At 50.9% G+C, this 19,135-nt stretch overlaps 2 protein-coding genes across 3 annotated transcripts in view; both read right to left on the bottom strand.

Moving 5' to 3' along the window:
- The window catches only part of TRIM3 (tripartite motif containing 3), a 38,166-nt gene extending 26,158 nt beyond the window's left edge, over positions 1-12,008 (bottom strand). The window contains exons 1-2 of the mRNA XM_075546154.1: positions 11,828-12,008; positions 760-925 (exon numbers count right to left, since the gene is read on the bottom strand). Coding sequence (XP_075402269.1) covers positions 760-890 — 131 coding nt within the window. The 5' untranslated portion in view covers positions 891-925; positions 11,828-12,008. The remainder of the gene's footprint in view (positions 1-759; positions 926-11,827) is intronic.
- Positions 12,009-14,374: 2,366 nt separating this feature from the next.
- ARFIP2 (ARF interacting protein 2) lies at positions 14,375-19,079 on the bottom strand. Of its 2 annotated transcripts, none has more exons than XM_075546151.1 (8): positions 18,922-19,079; positions 17,967-18,107; positions 17,624-17,720; positions 16,931-17,049; positions 16,556-16,777; positions 15,875-16,032; positions 15,553-15,727; positions 14,375-15,133 (listed from the first exon to the last, which is right to left on the bottom strand). In XM_075546151.1, exons 2-8 carry the CDS (start codon positions 18,063-18,065, stop codon positions 14,978-14,980), a joined length of 1,026 nt encoding a protein of 341 aa, XP_075402266.1. In that variant the 5' UTR covers positions 18,066-18,107; positions 18,922-19,079; the 3' UTR covers positions 14,375-14,977. The 2 variants fall into 2 exon arrangements, with proteins under 2 accessions (XP_075402266.1, XP_075402267.1); XM_075546152.1 differs by lacking the exon at positions 18,922-19,079 and adding an exon at positions 18,672-18,887.
- Positions 19,080-19,135: the final 56 nt, after the last annotated feature.

Below are 19,135 nucleotides of genomic sequence, written 5' to 3'. Positions count from 1 at the left end.
CTTCCCTGAGTCTTGACACTGGAGCAGACCTCAGATGCTAAGCGCTCATAGCCCGGTAAGCTTTTATGTAAGGCATTTATTAAGGGCGGAATATTTCAGTTATCTGTGTAATTATTTGATTGTTATTGTTCTCTTTCATATCAAGTAAGATCCTTAGAAGCCAGCATCAAAATTCTGTGGGTTCATCACTGCATACACAGTACATGGGACAGGGTCTAGCATGCAGTAGTTGTTCAATAAATAAACCAGTGTCCTGGTCCCTGGCTTTTCTCACCATTACTTCCAGCTACTGGTAAGTCTTCCCTCATTGTTTGCTAAGTAAATGACTGGATAATAAACAGAAAACCAGAGTGTGGGAGGGGCTGACTAACAAACAATGGGAGAAGGACAAGCTTCACTTCAATAGTCTCCCATTGGTCATCAACTCTTCTGGGGCTGGTGAGGGCAGAGGGTCTCCAAAGTGTCTGACTTTGCTGATGGTATTAAGGACTACACCTTGGCGTTTGTAAAGGGCCAGAGAAGGCCCTATTCCGGGCAGGGTCCATGGCCAGTGTTAGGAGCTTCTTGGCCTTCCACAGATTCTTGCATCCACACCCGAATCTCCTACTGGTAAGGGTTCACCCACCCCCTTCCCATGTGTACGCCCATTTTCTTTACCTCTGATAGGCTTGCATACACTGCTCCTCTCATGGGGCCCCCACAGTGTCCTCATCCCACTCTAACATGCAACACCCCTCCCTCCCACACAACCCCTCTCACCTTTCACAGAAGGTATGCAGGCAAGGCAGAACCTTGGGGCACCTGTATCGATCCAGGCAGATGCTGCACACCAGGAACTGCTTGTCCATCGGTTGGACCTCTGGTCCAGGACTATCGTCTCTCTTCGCCATGGTGCTCACGGAAGGTTCTTACCACTCACACCAGCCTGTGTATAGAGAAATGGTCAGTACCAGGTGGAGAGAACTTCCACTCTCATCTATTCTAATCTGCCCCTCGTGTCCCCACCATCACACCCCAGAGAATAAGCCGCATTTTTTTTTCTGGCTTGGAGCCAAACAGGGCGGTGCTTTGACAGGATTACAAACCCATGAGTGTAGCTTGTATAGCATGCATAGGTAACTAACTCCGAAGGGGCTGCAGGGTTGGAAAAACCCATACAATGCACACAGTGTTTGTGTAAAGACAGTGAGTGGGTTGGCTGACCCTTGAGCTTGATGCTACGTGTTCCACCCGTGGGTTGGCTGCTTACCAGATACCTGGCCTTTGAATAATTCAAACAACCTCTTTGAGCCTCACTTTTCTCATTTGGAAGATGGGAAGAATACATCTTCCCTCAAATGGTAGAGAACTTTCTAGATGTCTGGTAAGGAATGCCCATTTTCACTATTATTCTGCCCTGCCCCTTCCCCCATCTAGCTCTCCAAAATTGTCCTGCAGCCCCTTCCTGATGAAGTATCTCTTTTCTGAGACTGGTCTCCATGACCTGGTGCCCCCCTCAGCACACCTGTGTGGAAGTTCACTCTTTTCACATCTGATCAGTATCCAGGTGTTGTGGGTGCTGTCTCCTGAACATATCAAACCCATACCTCTGACTCAGGGGTACCATCCAGCCACACACCTCTAACTCAGGGGACCATCAATCCTTTCCTGGATTACACCAAGAACAGCCTTCTAATTGGTGTCTCTTCCCTTGTGCCTTCTTATCCATCCCCCCTGGCAGCTCCCATGAGTCTGCTAAAACGCACGCCTAATTTTGTTAATAAACCAAACCCATTGCTGTCGAGTCAATTCCGACCCACAGTGACCTCGCGTGTGCTTCTGCTCTCCACGAGGTTGTCAAGGCCGCTGTGACCTGTTGGAAGTAGATTTCCAGGCCCCTTAGCAGAGGTGTCTACGGGTGGATTCAAACGGCCAGCCTTTCAGTTAGTGGTCAAGTGCCCCACCCCTTAACTATACAAATTGTGGGACTTCTAGCCAGCTGCCTAGTCAGTAGTGACACCCGGTTTAAATTCTTCGGTGTCTCTTCATTGCCCTGAGAACAAAGTCCCAATTCCTTAAGTGAGCCACCAAGGCTTAAGCTCCACCTCCTTATGTTCCTCTACACCAGTGGGTCTCAACCTTCCAATCGCCGTGACCCCCCTCAAAGGGGTTGAGACCCACAGGTTGAGAACCGCTGCTCTACATGCTATCCCCTCCTCTCTCTTTGATCAGCCACACTGGTGGCCCTTTCCATTCCTGGAAGCCTGGTTTGCTCTCTTTGGCTTCTGGGCTCTTCTATTGTGTCCCCCGACCTGAGATCCTTGTCCTATGCCACCCCCATCCCACTTTCCCAGCTGAGTTCTAGTTATCCTTCAGGTCTCCAGGCAAATGTCACCTCCTCCAGAAAGCTGTCCCTGATTTCCTCAAGTCTGGGTTAGGTGCTCCTCCTCTGTGGCCTTTTGTTGTGGTTGTTGGTAGGTGGGAGTCAGTCAGAAAGAAACACTACCCAATCCTGCACCGTCCACACAAGGGCTGTTATATTGGGGCCCATGGTTGCAGCCAGTGTCAATCCATCATTTTCTGTTGCCCCTCTACTTTGCCAAACATGATGTCCTTTTCCAGGGACTGGTCTCTCCTGATAACACATCCAAAGCACTTGAGACAAAGTCTGACCATCCTTGGTTTTAAAGAGCATTCTTGCCATAACTTTTTCCAAGACAGGTTTGTTTTTCTGCTGGCAGTCCATGGCACTTTCAAGATTCTTCACCAGCACCGTAATTCAAATGCTTCAACTATTCTGTGGTCCTCCTTATTCAAAGGCTAAGTTTCACATGTGTAGGAGGCAACAGAAAATACCATGGCTTGGGTCAGGCACACCTCAGTTTGCACGGTGACATTTGCTCTTCAATATTTCAAAGAGGTCTTGTAGGGCAGATTTGCCCAGTGCAATACGTCCTTTGATTTCTTGACTGCTGCTTCCACGAGCATTGACTGTGGACTCAAGTGAAATCCTTGACAACTTCAATCTTTTCTATTGGTCCAGATGTGAGGATTTGGGTTTTCTTTACACCGAGTGGCAACCCGTGCTGTAGGCTACAGTCCTTGATCTTCATCGGCAAGTGCTTCAAGTCCTCCTCACTTTCAGCAAGCAAGGGTGTGTCATCTGGTCATCTACATATCACAGTGGTTAATTAACCTGCCTCCAATCCTGTTGCAGGACTGTTCTTCATAAGGCCCACTTCTCGGATGATTTGCTCAGTATACAGACTGAATGAGGACTGTGAACGAATGCAGCCCTGGTGTGCACCTTTCCTGATTTTAAACCATACAGCATCCCCTGGTCCTGTTTGAATGACCACTTTTTGAGCGCGATGAAGAATTTTGGAATTCCTACCCTTCTAAATGTTCTTCTTAGTTTGTTAAGATCCACACAGTCAAATGCCTGTGTCCCTTAGCACCAATATTTCGCCCATCATAGCTTTCTTGCTTTCTTGCAGGTCTGCTTCATCTACAAAGATTCCCTAACAGTGAGGGCTAGTTTTTGCTTTTATTCCAGGCACTTAGCAAAGAGCATGCATGACATAAGGATCCATCTATACTTAATGAATCTATTCAGTAATTTGACATCTATTTATTAAGTGCCTGCTTAGGGTTAGAGTGATGGACAGCGCACATATAGTCACTGTTCTTCTAGTAGGAAGGTGGCGTCATATTTTTAAAGTAACAAATAAATATAATTACAAATTGAATAGGGGCGGGGGTGAGTGCTCTGACAAAACGCACTCAGGAGACAAGGATGCTCTAAGAAAGGACCTTATTCGTGAGTTCCCAGGGAAGATCTCTTCAACCAGAGCTCGGAGGGCCAGAGGGAATACTGTAGGAGGAAAGACAGGCATTGAGTGTGAGGGAGGGCAATCATTGCAGGCTAGAGGAAGAACATGTGTGGGGCTTCTAGGGCAGAAAACTCATGTGAGAACCCAAAAGGACAGTCTGATGAGAGCAAAGTGCATATGAGGTAAGAGGTACTTTAGAAAGGTAATCAGAGGAGGGCCGGCCCCAATCCCAACGACGTGGACAGCACTGAAGCTACAGCTCAGGGAGAGGGACATGTCTGATCAGAGGACATAGGAGCAAATGAAGGGAGAGGAAGAGAGAGTGGAACACATCCTTGCCCACCAAGCCCTTAGTACGATATTCCTGCTCAGAGCAGTCACAGGACCATATGACTGGCCCCACTATAAGACATGATGTCCCTCACTGACGCATAGCACTATGGGGGACAACAATGGAGACATAGTGTGGGAAATGCCACCACACTGAGGCAAAACACTAAGGGTGTGCAGTAGAACAGCAAGGGGAACAGAGCAACAAACTTCCCAGGGAATACCAAAAATAGACTGTGGAGCCAGGGCGTGGCACCCCGTTAGACTCCACCAGAAAACACTCCTACAAATCAACAAACAGACCTTGAACTATTTATAAGCTTTCCTTTTTGTGTGTGTCATTGGTTTTTTTGTTGTTTTGTTTTCTTTTGTTGCTTTCTTTTGCTTTGTCTTGCTTTTTGTGCATATTATTATATCTGCAGGTCTATCAAGATAGGCGGGATAAACAATCTGGAGGAGAAAACGATGGGATCTATGGTTCTGGAGGGACATGGGAGAGGGGGAGGGGGTGGAAAGAAAGTGGGTATTAACAACCCTAGAGACAAGGAAACAACAAGTGATCCAAATTCTATGGTGAGGAGGGTGTAGGAGGCCTGATAGGGCTTGATCAAGGGCAATGTAACGGAGAGAAATTACAGAAATCCAAATAAGGGCTGAACATGATAGTGGGACAAGAGGAAAGTAAAAGGAAATAAAGGAAGGAATTAGAAGCAAAGGGCATTTATAGAGGTCTAAGTACAAGCATGTACATATTTAAATATATTTATATATGATAATGGGGAAATAGATCGATGTGCATATATTTATAGGTTTAGTATTAAGGTAGCAGATGGACATTGGGTCTCTACTCAAGTACTTCCTCAATGCAAGAACGCTTTGTTCTATTAAACTGGCATTCCATGATGCTCACCTTCCTGACATGATCGTTGAAGACAAAGTGGGTGAATAAACAAATGTGGCGAAAAAAGTTGATGATGCTCAGCTATCAAAAGATATAGCATCTGGGATCTTAAAGGCTTGAACATAAACAAGCGGCCATGTAGCTGAGAAACAAGGCCCACAAGGAAGAAGCACACCAGCCTGTTTGATCATGAGGTGTCAATAGGATCAGGTATCAGGCATCAAAGAAAAAAATCATATCGTTGTGAATGAGGGGGAGTGCGGAGTGGAGACTCAAAGCCCATCTCTAGGCACTGGATATCCCCTTATAAAAGGGTCTCGGGGATGAGACGAGCCAGTCAGGGTGCAGTATAGCAATGATGAAACATACAACCTTTCTGTAGTTCTTTAATGCTCCCCCCCAATCAAGATCCCAATTCTACCTCATTACAAATCTGGCTAGACTAGAGCATGTACACTGATACAGATCAGAACTGGAAATACAGGGAATCCAGGACTGATAAACCCCTCAGGACCAATAATGAGAGTAGAGATATCAGGAGGGGAAGGGGAAGGTGAGGGAGAAAGGGGCACTAATCACAAGGATCTACATATAACCCCCTCCCTGGGGGATGGACAACAGAAAAGTGGGTAGAGGGAGACATCGGACAGTATAAGACATGAAATAATTTATAAATTATCAAAGGTGAGAGAGGGAGGGAGGGTGGGGAAGGGGGGAAATGTGGAGCTAATACCAAGGGCTCAAGTAAAAAGAAAATTTTTTAAGAATGATGAGGGTAACAAATGTACAAATGTGCTTGACACATGGATTTATGTATGGATTGTGATGAGTTGTATGAGCCCCCAGTAAAATGATTTTTTTAAAAAAAAGGTAATCAGAGATGAGGACTATGAAGGATTTGGGAGGTCACATTTAAGATTTTAGGTTTTATTCTAAATTTGGGAAATCATACAATTTACTAATTTTATATGATATAATTTACAAAAATGAAAAACCTACCTGGAAGCTATACGGACTCAAGAGGAGCCAGAGTAGAAGCAGGGAGAGCAGATAGGAAGCTTTCTGATCAATTAGGGTGAGATTTTAATGTTGGATGTCTGCAGAAGTAGAGGCATAAAAGTAGATGGACTGAGAACTAATCATGAGGTCTACCTTTTTTATTCTAGTAAAAAAAAGACATTGTGATGAACTTGATGTGAGAGGAAAAAGGGAATGCTGAAAATACTTCCTAGGTTTCTTGCTGGAGCAAATCCTGGGTTATGCAGAGGCAGGGCGAGGAAGGGCTGGTCGGAAAAGACTGTTTCAGGTGGGCTGAGTCTGAGCTGCCTGGGTGCTGTCCACGTACAGATGTCAAGTAAGGTATAGGTTACAGAAGCATCAAAGAGAGGTCTGGGATGATTATTGATTTGACGTTGTTGGCAGATTAATGGCACTTAAAGCAACGAGAATGGATGAGACTGCCTAGGGACAGAGTGAGGAGCAAAGGAAGGGGGGCCAGCAGAGGTGACTGAGATGATCCCACAGGGAAGGGGAAAAGAAAACAACAACATGTGGATCCAAAAATATCCACGGAAGAGGGTGATCTAAGAAAAGATGGGTGATGTAGGGTGAGACTTGGAGGGCATCTACCAATTACAGTGTGGTGGGGACAGAAGCCAGATTAGTATGACTGAGGAATGAAGATCAGAAGAGGTTTGCACAGGGAATGTAACCAGTTTATAAGAGGCATCTATGGCCATGAAGGGAGGCTGAAAAACCGTGGACTACTTAAAAAAAAAAAGGCAGCGACAAGGGCCAGGTCATCCCTCAATGTGTGTCGTGACAGGCATCATTGATCATTGTGCTCTCGAAAGATCCTAAGGCTCCAGGCTGGGCTGGATGCACCCTCCCCTTCCCTATAGCACGGGTGTGGGTGTGGGCAGAGTGGGAAGGGCAAGCCTGGCTGCGTACTTTGCCATTGTGGGTACTGGGATCCTGAGGTTCCCTCTCCAGATGTGAGGGTTCTGGATCTAGAGAATACCAGAAGAAAAAAAAAACAAAGCAGGAGGGACAGATTGGGAGTTGGCGGAAGGAACAGGCCAGGCCAGAACGGAGCTCAGGCTTCACTCCGGTGAGGGGGTGGGAGAACTGGGAGGAAGAGTAGGAGTGGTCTGCTGGGCCGCGATGGGGCAGCTGGATGTCAGGCTCCGCCTCTCTCCAAGCCCAAGGGGCTCTCCCAGCCCATCTCACAGGGGCGGGGATTGGGCCACATCCAACGACGGGCAGCTCCTCCCTCCCTTCCCCTTCCTGCTTTACTTCCCCACCCAGATGCACTGGGCATTCAGCAGCTGAGGCCATGCACCAGCCGGAGTGTCTATGATTCCCTTCATCTCCTGTGCTCCTGTCCCCACCTCTTCCAACCCACTGTGCTCTAGAGATCTGCCCCCAAGGTCCTACAGTGAGGGGCTTAACTGTTTATCACCACTGACATTTGGAGGTGGGTGAACCTAGAACAGAGATTTTACCCTCCTTCCTAGGCTGCCTCTAGCGTTCACTGTATCTCTTCTACTCCTCCTATAGGGCTAAATTTGAAAGGCAGCTCATTTCCTCACTCACCATTCACTCAACACCTCTGCTAGGCCTGGGGACACAAAGATAAATAGTCACAGGTCAGCCTTCATGGATTCCAGAGTCTAACAGATGGATTCCTGTGATGTAATGTGGGGAGGGCTTTGGGGATGGGGATGGGAACGGGGATGGAGTGGGGATGGAGGCCAGGGGTCAAGATAATTCTCCAGAAGGAAATGGTATTTAAACTCTTAGCCCTGGTGGCATAGTGGTTACACATTGGGTTCCCAGCCACAAGGTCAACAGTTTCAAACTACCAACAGCTTCTCAGGAGAAAGTGGGGCTTTTCTACTCCTATACATAGTTACAGTCTGGAAACCCACAGGGGCAGTACTAACCTCTCCTATGGGGTCACTATGTGTCGGCATTGACTAGTTGATTAACCAGGTGATTAACATTTATAGAGCGTTTGGTACCTTTTGTATCTGTGGACTGTGACAAGGGAGGGCTCAGAGAGAAGAGGGGAGGTAGGTAAGAGCTAGGTCACACACTGCTTTATTGACCTTAGTAAGCAGGGTAGACTTTGCCCTTCCCTATCACGGGCTTATGGCTTCACCAAAGAGAAAAAGGAAGCGACTAAAGAGTTTGTAAGTATACAGTGACAAGAACAATTCTTTTGCTGCTTTGTAGAAAATAACTAAGAGGAGTCCAGGGCTACAATATTGACAAGGAGAGGTGGAGGCTTTGACTCGCAGAGGTGAAGTCAAAGTGGATTTCATAGGGAGGAATCAGTAGCACTTGGTGTCCGGGTGATTTGACATGAAATGGCAGGGGAGCAGGAGTCCAGAATGATTGCCGTTTTTCTAGCTTGGAGACTCTGGGAGAGGCACAAGTTCTGTAAGCTCCCCAGTTACTCCCTAAGTGAGTACGAAGTACCTATGGGACAGTCCAGCAGAGAGGTCCAGATTGGCAGTTGTAACTCTATGAAAGGGCCGAAGGAAGAAGTCTAGCCTGGAGATATGGTGTAAAGATGATAGAAGGGGATGACATTACCAGAGACCTTGGCAGGTGAGAAAAGAGGTGTGTGATGGAGCCTTGAGGAACATCAACCTTTAAGGGACAGGTCAGGAAGCAAAGCCGGCAAAGAAGACAGAGAGTAGCTAGAGGGGCAGAGAAGCCGGACAAATGCCACGAGTTTCAGGGAGAAAAAGTGTGATGTTCATTGTGAAATGCTGCAGAGAGGAGCTGTGGTCTAAGGCCCGTCCGCAAAAAGTTGTCAGTATTTCAAGGAGTGCAGCTTCTAGGAGGAAACAAGGTTCAGGGGGCTGAGGAGGAAGTGGATGGTAAGCAAAGGAAGATAGTGCTGAGTCCCTAGATCCTCAACATCTGCAGTGTGCGCTCCAAGGCTCGTCAGTGTCTCCACCTGTTCAAACAGCATCTATTTGTCTCCTCGACTTTCTCCTAAACTTCACAGAATTCCTCATGTATATAATTTACACAGCCATGCGTGGAAGTGATCACGGCATTACTGACAAGTGGATGTGAGAGGTCAGCTAGATTCACTTGCCTCCAGGTGTATTCACTTGCCTCCATTGAGATCTCAGCAAAATGAAAATAGGACTACAGGTTACTATCTTCGGAGCTTCTCTGGAATAGAGGAAACCTGGGATAAGGTCAAGTCTTCAACTCCAAGAAACTCTTTCTATAAGATTGGAGGTTAAGGGTGATGAAATTCACAGTCCCGTTTCCCTCACAGGTGTGCCAGACTCAATAGGAGAATGAACCATTCAAGCAACTGATAAGCTTATCAAAGGATCTAACCTCCCTGGGCACACTCTGGACAAGGTCTTTCAAAAGGAAACAGAGCTGAATCAGGCACAGTCCCTATCTTCCATCCACCCTGAGATTAATCTGGGAAACAGACCTGGAAATCCCAAACTACTGTGTGATACGGGTCATGATGTTGGCAAGTTCAAACCGCTATGACAGCAAAGAGGAAGAAACAGTTAACTCTGAAGATGCTTTATTGATAATAAGGAAGGCCTTCAGATGAAGGATTGAGTTATCTCTTGAGGGTAAAATAGACGTTTGCCAGGTGCACTGGGAAAACAACGAACAATGAAACAGTAGCACGAAAAATGAAGAGGCATGGCCCCGTTGGGTGAGAGAAATGACCCCTAAGGGCAGTGGCTATGCTGAATTCTTTCATGATCCACTCAAAGAAGATTCTCTGCTTGTCTCTCAGGCTGCGCCTCCACTGCAGTCCTTAAATGTTTAGCTCTGCAAGGCTTTGTTCTAGGGACAGTTCCCTGCCTTTTCATACTCTGGCAATCGCATCCTCTCCCATGGCTTCACTTACCATACAACTGTTAAATGACTCTAAAGATCTATCCCCATGCAGAAGACTCCCTTGAATCTCAGGCCTGTATATTTTATTCTATCTTGGACATGCTTGTCTGAATGATATGTAGGAACTGATAACAAAACAGAATCCCTGTTCCCCTAAGCTTCTACGCCAGCCATGTTTATCTCAGTGAAAGGCTGCACCATCCCCCTTGTCACATGAATCAGAACCCTAGACAGCTTCCCAATGCCTCCTCTTCTTTCACCTGGATTTTGTACCTAAAAATGTGTCTAGGTTTAAAGGTCAAGATAATCAGGATCTAGTGCTGGCTCTGTCAGTAACTCCACCAACTCAAGGTGCGGTGCAGGGCAAATTCTTCTCCTAATCCCTTACTTGCAGATTAGGTAGGGAAGTCTACTTGTTACACAGACCTGAGATACCCAAAGGTTCTTTTCCCCTACAGACTGTAATACGGGCTGTACTCCCTTGATGATTTAATTTCTATCTTCCAGCATAAAGCTAGGTGCATTAAAGGGTGGTCACAGTTCCCCCCACTTGCCCTTTGAAATAAATGTCGGTCGACTTTGAGTCATTTTGCCCTCTACTCTAGCCATATGGTTTTGGTCTGTTCTGAGCACAGGCTTTTCAGAACTTGAGTTTTTGCACAAGTTCATCTCTCAGCGAGAGTCGCATTGTCCCTTTAGTGGTGAGGTGGTGCCTGGCAAACAGAAAGTCTATGCTGCTGACAGGAGTGCATATCAGATCTCTGCAGTTCCCTCTCTCTAAAGCGAGAGGCAAAAGCAAGAGCACTGACGAACAAGAAAAGTCAACGATGCTCCGCGAAGCAAGACCTTTGCTTAAGCTTCCCCACAGCAAAGGGTAGTAAGTGCTCTGTCACTGGAAGCATGCAAGCCAAGACAGAGCACATGCCAGGCCTGCGGACTCTGCTTTCATTTCTGCAGACAAATGAGGTCTCCACTAAGGGGATGAATGGGCATTGGCAAGCTGGATCCACTGGCAAGAGGAGCCCTGTGAAGAGGACCTTGCACCTGCTATGACCTCCCAGATCTGATCACCCTGAGGCCAGTCCCAGACTTCTGCTGTTTACACCTGAGACCCCCACACCAGGAACATGCCCCCCACCCCCGCGTACACACACCACCTGCCTTCAGCTGGACTGACCTCCCTGGAGTGCAGCCTGGCCCTCCAGCCTGCAACCATCTGTCCCTGCAGGTTCGAAGCCCAGGATCTGAAGCCAAGTGCAGAAGGGAGGGAGGCCAGAGCTAAGGAGGGGCCTGGGGTCCTCCAGGCTGGGCCCCGGCTGCAGGGAGCCAGATGGGGTCCTTTCCTACCAGAAGTCGCCTCCGGATGAGGCTTCCTGTCCAGCGAGCAGTGCTAGGGGAGGGAAGACTGTCCTCCATCCTGCCTGGTGGGCCTCTGGGCGGCCAAAGAGGGTGGGGGGTGGGGGAAGTAAGAGGTGGAGATGTCTGCACCAGGGAAAAAGGAGCCCTTCGGGAAAGCTGGGCCACAAGATTCCAGAGTCCCACTCAATAACCCCACCCCACCCCCACCCCCACCCTCGGCCGCAGCACTCAGCACCCTCGCCAACACACACAAGCTCCCCAACCCCGAGCTCCCGCAAGGAACCTCACCCATCCACCCGCGCCTCCCCCCACCTCAGGCATAGACCTCACCTGAGCAGCCACAGCCCGAAGAATCCCACCCCCCTCCCTCTCACAGATATGGACACGCCTCACGTGGATGGAGACAGGCATCCGCGCCCCCACCCACAGACCCTCCGACGGACGCACACACGGCTTGGACGTGGACCTGGACCCCGACCCAGACGACAGGGATACAAACGCACGCCTGGGCCCCGCCCGTCTCACTCACCGCGGCGGAGAAGGATGGGAGGGCCGAGGCCCAGACTGCGGCCACTCCGAGGGGCCCGCGGCGCTGCCCCGCTGCCAGAGCCCGTCCGCCCGGCCGGCCCTGCCCGCGGCGCCGCCCCACGTCCCGCGCCTCCGCCTGTCCCCGCGCCGGCGCCGCCGCTGGACCAGCCGCACAGGCCGGAGGGAGGGGCCCAGGCGGGGCTGCGGACGGGCCGGGGGAGGGGGCGGCCCAAGTGCTGAAGACCCACCCACGTCCCGCCCACCGCCGCGGAGGCCGCGCCCACTCCCCGCCCGCCTACCCCCAAGTGAGTCCCTCCCCACCCCACCCCCGCCCCCGCTCCCCGCGGCTCCGGCGGCCGCTCCCTCCGCTGTCGCGCTGAGAGCAGGTGAGCGGGACCCGGATCCCGGATCCCGGATCCCCGCCAGCTGCCTCGGCTTCCGAAGGCTCCCGGGCAGGGCCAGTGTAGTTGGTCTCAGGGACGAGGAAAAGGCAGCTTTGAGGAGCAGCGATTTCGGACTCTGGGAGCCCGGCCACCTTGCCTCCTGGATGGAGGTACCCTCCCAGCTCTCGTGGGGCGCCCACGGAATATTGCTAGTCTGATATATGCTGAGCCGGGATCTCTGCGTGGTGGAGCTCTGGGAGAAGATGGTGTTGGGGGACAACGGTGGAGGACATTGATTTGTCTCTAGATGCCTGGCGCTCTCAGGAGCCCCTCCATGAGAAAATAACGGTTCTAACCATCCAGACTCTTGTCCTCACCCCAAAGATCTAGAGCAATTCTCAGAATCATCGCATAGAACAGTCCCAGTGGAAAAGAATAAAAATTGTCCTAACCTTTAATAAGGACTGAGTGCTTATTATATACGACACAAAACTAACCACTTCGCATATATCATCTCATTTAATAATTCAATAGGCAGCTTCTTTTATTAGCCCTGTTTTACAACGTTAGGAACAAAGAGCTTTGACTCTCCAGCTAGAAAGTGGTAGAATCAGTGGCCGAACCTTGCTTTTAGGCCGATTCCAGCCAAAGTTGGGAGATTCAGCATGGAGTTCCCAGTGGACCATAAAGTGCTGGCTTTTGGGAGGCGGGTGGAAGGCTCCAAAAAGCTTCTGGGCAAAACTCCAGGATCTTTTAATTCGATTGCCCCTGTGAACTTCTTGAAACTCACTTGTATATGACTTCTCACCTAATAATTAAGCTCATCAGATGACTACAGGCTGCCCAAACCTAGGAAGCCTGCCTGGAAGCTGCAGTAAATGTGACAAAGGTGAGCAAAGTGAGGTGCCTCATAGGTCCCTAGGAGAATCTGCTGCCTGGATTGTGCCCTTCACGCAGCCCTCCAGAGATAAGAATGTGCAAAGATACTAGAGCTCTCCTTGGCCAAGGCGCATGGAGGTGATGGCACCTACCCTGCCTGAGTCAACGTGCTGGCTGTCAGGACATTTTCTGGCTTCACACAAGGTTCCAATTTGGGTGCTCACCTGGGTCAAGCTTGGAACTGCCTCAACTTCTGACATGAGTCTAGCTGGGTGACCCAGGGTTTGTGACTGGGTCTGTAACAACTCAAGATTGAGCTGGAGCTTTTTGTACTATACAGGACAAGGGCATTATGGTGTTTTGATATTTTAACACTCAAGACTTTCCTAAACTTTAGACTTCTATGCAGTCAAGCTCCAACTTAAACTCCTTCACAGCTTCCTGTATCCCAGGATGCTCTTAACATCTTACTCGTCTTCCTCTGTGATTCTCCACCTTCCTCGTCCTGTGGTGGCTCCCCAACTATAAAATTATTTCATTGCTATTTCATAACTGTAATTTTGCCTGTTATGAATCAGGCGACCCATGTGAAAGGTGTTTGACCCCCAAAGGGATCGCAACCCACAGGTTGAGAACTGATCTAGCCACTCCGTTTTTATAATTTCAGTCCAACTGAAGTCTCCCCAACTTACTTGGGGACTTTGTAAATTAGGTGAGCTTCTCTGCTTACAATGTTCTTCCCCAGACTCTCCCCTCACTGGTCTCAGCTTCCAACTTGATAGCCCCCTTCTCTACCCATTTGGGTTAGATACCCCTCCTCTGGGCTGCCACAGCTCCTTACACTTCCTGTATCCTAGGTCTTTTCACTGTATTGTAGTTGCTTAGTTACTTGTCTCTATCTCCCCACTAGGCCGTAAACAGTGTGGGCAGGGACTGTGCTTTATTCACTGATGTCTCCCCAGGGACTAGCACAGTGCCTGGCAAATAAAAGCACTCAGTAAATATTTGCTGTGTGAATGAAGGCATGGTGACCAACTGGTCCAACTTCTTCTGGACCAAGCTCTTACAGCCATAGCTTACAAGGTGTTGGCCTGAAGAGCAAATAAGCTTTGTCTCCAGTGGGGCTGGGGTGAGAAAGGGCCTACAGAATGTTCTTAAATCCTGTGACTTCAGCTGTCTGGTCCTAGCTCCTCCGACCTGATAGGGCTTAGGTGTATGATTAGGCTAAGCATTTCTTCACCCAGTCCACCCTCCTGCAGTTCCCCACAAATGGACCTCTCTGGGCCTGCTTTTATGAAAGGTTTATTCCTAGTGCTAGGCCCCAATTCACCAGGGCTCTGAGCACAAACTGGGTGGCTGGGGTAAGGCCCATTCAGATGCAGGGCCAGAAATAGGGTTCCCCATTATCCCTACCCCCTTTGGTCCCAGTCTCCTTCTCTGCAATGGGCACGCATAGAGGAGGGACAAAGGATATTGGAGGCAACATCATTGGCCCAGGGGAGCCCAAGAAGAGCTGCCACTGGCTGACAGGGCCTTTTGAGGTTCTGCCATTGGTCAAGAGGCAGACCCCAAGGAGCTGGGTTTAGGCCTGAGGAGTGATGCCATTGGCCAGGGAGTGATCTTGTCATAGCCTTTGGCTGTGGAGTGGAAGGATAAGATCTGGGAATGGAGCCCAGTGGCCAGGAGAACACAGAACAGGGTGGCAGCTGCTGGGCCTGCTGGCCCTCTCCCTACAGCAGCTTGGGCAAAACTGGTGTCAGGCACCAGTCAGGGAGAGGGAGCCCAAGCCACAGGGCAAGTGGCAGGGGATGTCCCATGTCCAATCTTCCCCACCCTGGGGCTGCCCCTCCCAGTGTCCTTCTTGATAGCCAGGTTGGGCTGTGAGCAGCTCACTGCTCCTCTAGCCAGGAGGGCTTCTCAGCTCCTGGTGGCCGCAGCTTGATGTTGAACTGCTGCAGGGTCTGCTCCAGCTGTTTCTGGTTCCCAGCAAAGTAGGCGGACACGGCATTGTGGAAGAGCAGCAGCTGCTTGTGCATCACCTTGATCTGGGGGTCCAACAGGGTCAGCTAAGGCTGGACTCATGCACCCTCATTCAGGAGCTATGAGCCTAAGCCTGGGCCTGAGTCCCCACACCAGGCACACCTTAACTCAGCTCTGATAGGGCTTTTAGAGTAAAGAGGCAACCAAAGAAAGGGGCCATCTGATGGGAGAAACCTGACAGTTTGTTGGGCCCAAGGTTCTGGTATCCCAGCCCAGAGGGTGGCTTCCCCACTTCTGTTCCCATGCCCAGCATCCAAGAGGAAAGGTCAAAGGGGGCAAACTTGGCAAGGTCTGGGCCGGGGGGTATCGAGAGTGAACATCCCACTCTGTTGCCAGGCTGTGTTTCCCAATTCAGTGATGGGGAGGGGCTCGGGGAAACATTAATAGTGGACTGTGGGCTAGGGTGAAGGGGCAGGGTTGGCACCTTATTTTCTTCCAGAAACTTGAGCTTGATGGCCACATCTCCCCGCAGCTTCTCATACTTGTCCCGATGGGCCTGGAAGGTGGCCTGGGCGCTCTCGAGTCGGCCCCGTGTCCCTGCATCCCGGGGACCTAGGCTCAGCTCCTCTAAGTCTGTTCGATAGGCATCATATTCCAGCCTGGGAAGGAGGGTGACACAGGCTGGTCTCCACTCATTTCTCCTCCACATACTCTCCTTTCCTTCTTGAATTCTTATGCCCCTACTGCCACAACTTGCACCCACACCAGCCACTTCCCCAGACCCTAGCCCCAGCCAGTGTCCACACCTGGCAGCCTCATACTGTTTGACAGTCATGAGTGTGTCTTCCATGGTCTTGGTGACCAATGTGTTGATGCTAGAGACAAAGAAGTTCACAGCCCCCAGCAGCGTCTCCCCATTCTTGCACAGCAGCTTCTGTGTCTCTGCATTGTAGCCAAATTCCTCCTGAGGGCAGAAGGCAGAGACAGTAAGTAACCTTCCCTACCTGACTGCCACCGCAGAGCCCTCCACTCCCTTCCTCCCCAGGCAGGAGGCTGACATCACATCTCACTGGAATACTCAAGGTCTGCCTCCAGCCAGGCTCTCCCAGCCAGAAAGTTATTGGGGCACCCTAAGGCTACCTGGGGTAGGAGTATGAAGGGAGGGGCTTCTCAAATAAATTCACAGTAATGGAACAGGAAGAACTAGTGCAGCAGGCAGGGGAAGGGCTCCAGTTAGGCTGAACACCACGGGCATTCTTGCTGATGCAAAGGGTTACTTGTGAGGCATTCTCCCCCTCCCCTCCAGCTTCTGGACCTCTGTACAAACCCTTAAGCTGCCTCCACAGGTGAGTGTTGCTGGGGGCAGGGCTGGGCCCACCCTGGAGGGGTTCTCCCTGTGGGCTGCAGGAGGGAGGGAGGGAGGCTGAGGGGTGACTGCCTGGGAGGGCCCGGGCCCAGTCCTCCCCCTCTTTGGCCTAGCTGAGCACCTGAAGCTCTGGGGACTTCTGGCTGAGGTCAGCAAAGGCGTCACCCAGTGCATGCTGGGTCTGCAGCAGGCTGTAGAGGTGGGCTGTCAGTGCCCGGCCCAGCTGCAGGACACTCTCATACTTGCGCTTCGTCTCACGCAGCAACTCAATCTGCAGCTCTAGTTCTAGGTCCACAGTCCGGGAGCCTCGGCCAAATCGCTCCGACAACAGCTGCTTTGTGCACTGATTGGGAAGTGGGAGAACAGGTCAGAGACCCTGGCACCCTACTCCCACCCCCTCCGTATTTATTCTCAGCCATAAGGACACTGGGGTCTGGGAAGAAGGGGGTTAAGGGCCCCAGGAAAGGATGGGGGGCGGGAGGTGTTTGAGTCCCACCTTGTATGTGTTGATGCCCCATTTCTTGACGATGTCAAACTTCTCTCCAGCGATGCCCCGAGCCACCTCGTCTCCGGGGCCAGCGGGAGCGGCATTGTGAGATGGATGCCGGCCAGACCCTAAAAGACCAAGTTCTTTGATCCCAGGTTCTCGCAGATACCACCACGTACCTCTGCAGCCCCATGCACACTTTCCTCCCAACACAGGAAGATGACTTTCTAAACACAACTGGGTTTCCCTGCACATTAGAGGGAACGCTTTGTCTGAACCCCAGGACCTAAATCCCAGCACACATTTCTCATGACTTCCTCTGGCCCCCTTGTGATGTGGGTGAGATTCAGGGCTGTTTCTCTAAATGGTAGAGCCTGGAGAAAAACCCTCGGAAGTCTCACAAAGTTCCAAATCAGCCTTAAGCTCCAAAGGAGGGGAATGTCTGTGAATCAGACATCTTAAGCAGGCTAAAGAGCTGACCGCAGGGTAAGGATAAGTGGGTTCATCTGAGAGGCTAAGCGGATGCAGATGGACAACCCTGGGAGGTGGCCTTGGGCTGCTGAGGAGAATCTGGGGGTTCATACGGGCAAGAGGTCCCAAGGCAACCAGACACAATTCTGCTTCCTTAGGCACACCCCAATGCTTCCAGAACCACTCCTGTGCCCCTGGGCACACCAGCTTTTTGTCTCTGACCATCCATACCTGTGGGGATGAGTCCATCACCGGAGCCCCCATAACCACCAGACACAATGCTGGTTTCATTAAGGTTGGGTCCTGACACCATCACTTGCTGGAGGTCCTATAGGCCAAAGAGGGGGGCATTAGGGCACAGAAGCAGCTGAACCATGTAGGGGCTGGAGGGGACAAGGTTGAAGTATCATAGGGAGAGCAAAGGACAACTGCACAAAATCAGGACGAAGATTTACTAAAAAGAAGGTGAGGAGTGACATGTTAGGGGAAGGCTACTGGAATGGGATAAGGACTCAGAGTTTATAAGTCGAGATTCAATTTGAAGGGGAGGGGGGTTTGAAATCAAGAAAAGCACCTGCTCCAGCCCATCATCCTCTGGCAGCTGCCCAGCTTCACCATTCCCATGGATAGGGATCTCCATTGTGGCTGCCTTTCCCAGTATCCCGTCCGTCATGGTGGGGGCAGGGACTGGAGTCAATGCCTCCACCCCAGGGCCCTGCAAAGCCCAACACAGGTGGTCTGAGGAACTACTGAGCATTCTAAAGGAAGAAGGTCTCCCTGGTCATTCCCGAAGCGTTGCAGGTTGTCTCCAGCACTTAAGAATGTCTTGGGGTTCCGCCATCACTCTTTTCCTTAGCTATATGTACTTCTACCCACCAAGGTGAACCTTTTCATTCAAGCACACTAAGGTCTCAGGCGTCTTCTCATGACCGCCAAAGCCCACCAGGAACTCAAGACTCATGCATTCAATCACTCAGCAGATAGTTAATGAGGGCCGGCATTGGGTCAAACACACCATGAGGCTCTGGGAACTGAGCAGGAAGCAAAAGGGACAAAGTCCGCCCCCTTTTGCAGCTTATCCCATTCAGGTGTGACTTTCCCCTTCCCTCCCCCAAGAGATGGATCCCCTTTCCCGGGGCTCAGGCGCCCACTCCTCGTTCATGTTGGTCCTGCACTGCTCAGCCTTTCCCACTCTTTTAGTGCCTCGTACCCCTCCCTTCAAGTGGCCTCTGCTACCTCCACCCCAAGCACCTCTTCCCCTTGCTCAGATCCACCCTACCAGGCCTTGGTTGAGTCAGTTGGTGTATGTCCTCCGCCTCCACGAAAGGCCTCTTCTTCCCGGGATAAAGGTGATCCCTTCCAAAGTCAGTTATGTCTTCCCAGGTGTGAGTCTCCGCCCCACCCCCCTTCACCTGGGCATCAGGTGTGCCCCCATCTTACCCAGGGCTCAGGGGCATCATGCCCTCAGGGCAGGTTTGTGCGTTTAAGTCCCTCTCGCCAAAGTCTGTCCGGCCCCCCGCCCCCCTCACCTCGGGCCGGGCCGCTCTTCCCCTCAGGGCGCCAGGCCCGGGCCGCGCAGGGACCTCGGGCTCCAGTTCCCGTCGCGATCCCAGCAGCAGGTCAGGGACTCGGCGGAAGTGACGTCCCTTCGCGGGCAGAAGAAGCCGGCCACGTCGCAGATTAGAAGGGCGGAGGTGACGTTAGCCGTCGGGGGCGGGGCGGGGCTTGAGCCAACCCCTCTGG

This window comes from Tenrec ecaudatus, chromosome 4 (assembly GCF_050624435.1).
Source record: "Tenrec ecaudatus isolate mTenEca1 chromosome 4, mTenEca1.hap1, whole genome shotgun sequence".
Classification (NCBI taxonomy): Eukaryota; Metazoa; Chordata; class Mammalia; order Afrosoricida; family Tenrecidae; genus Tenrec; species Tenrec ecaudatus.
This window is presented reverse-complemented; position numbering and strand designations above follow the sequence as displayed.

What these genes read in the sequence shown, in the direction of transcription:
- ARFIP2 (XM_075546151.1), bottom strand. Translation starts at nt 18,065, where the DNA reads ATGACGGACGGGATACTGGGAAAGGCAGCCACAATGGAGATCCCTATC. An exon ending in TGATGGACTCATCCCCACAG is followed by an intron (nt 17,050 to 17,623) that starts GTATGGATGGTC and finishes TTGGTCTTTTAG; the next exon opens with GGTCTGGCCGGCATCCATCT. An exon ending in AGAAGTCCCCAGAGCTTCAG is followed by an intron (nt 16,033 to 16,555) that starts GTGCTCAGCTAG and finishes TTCTGCCCTCAG; the next exon opens with GAGGAATTTGGCTACAATGC.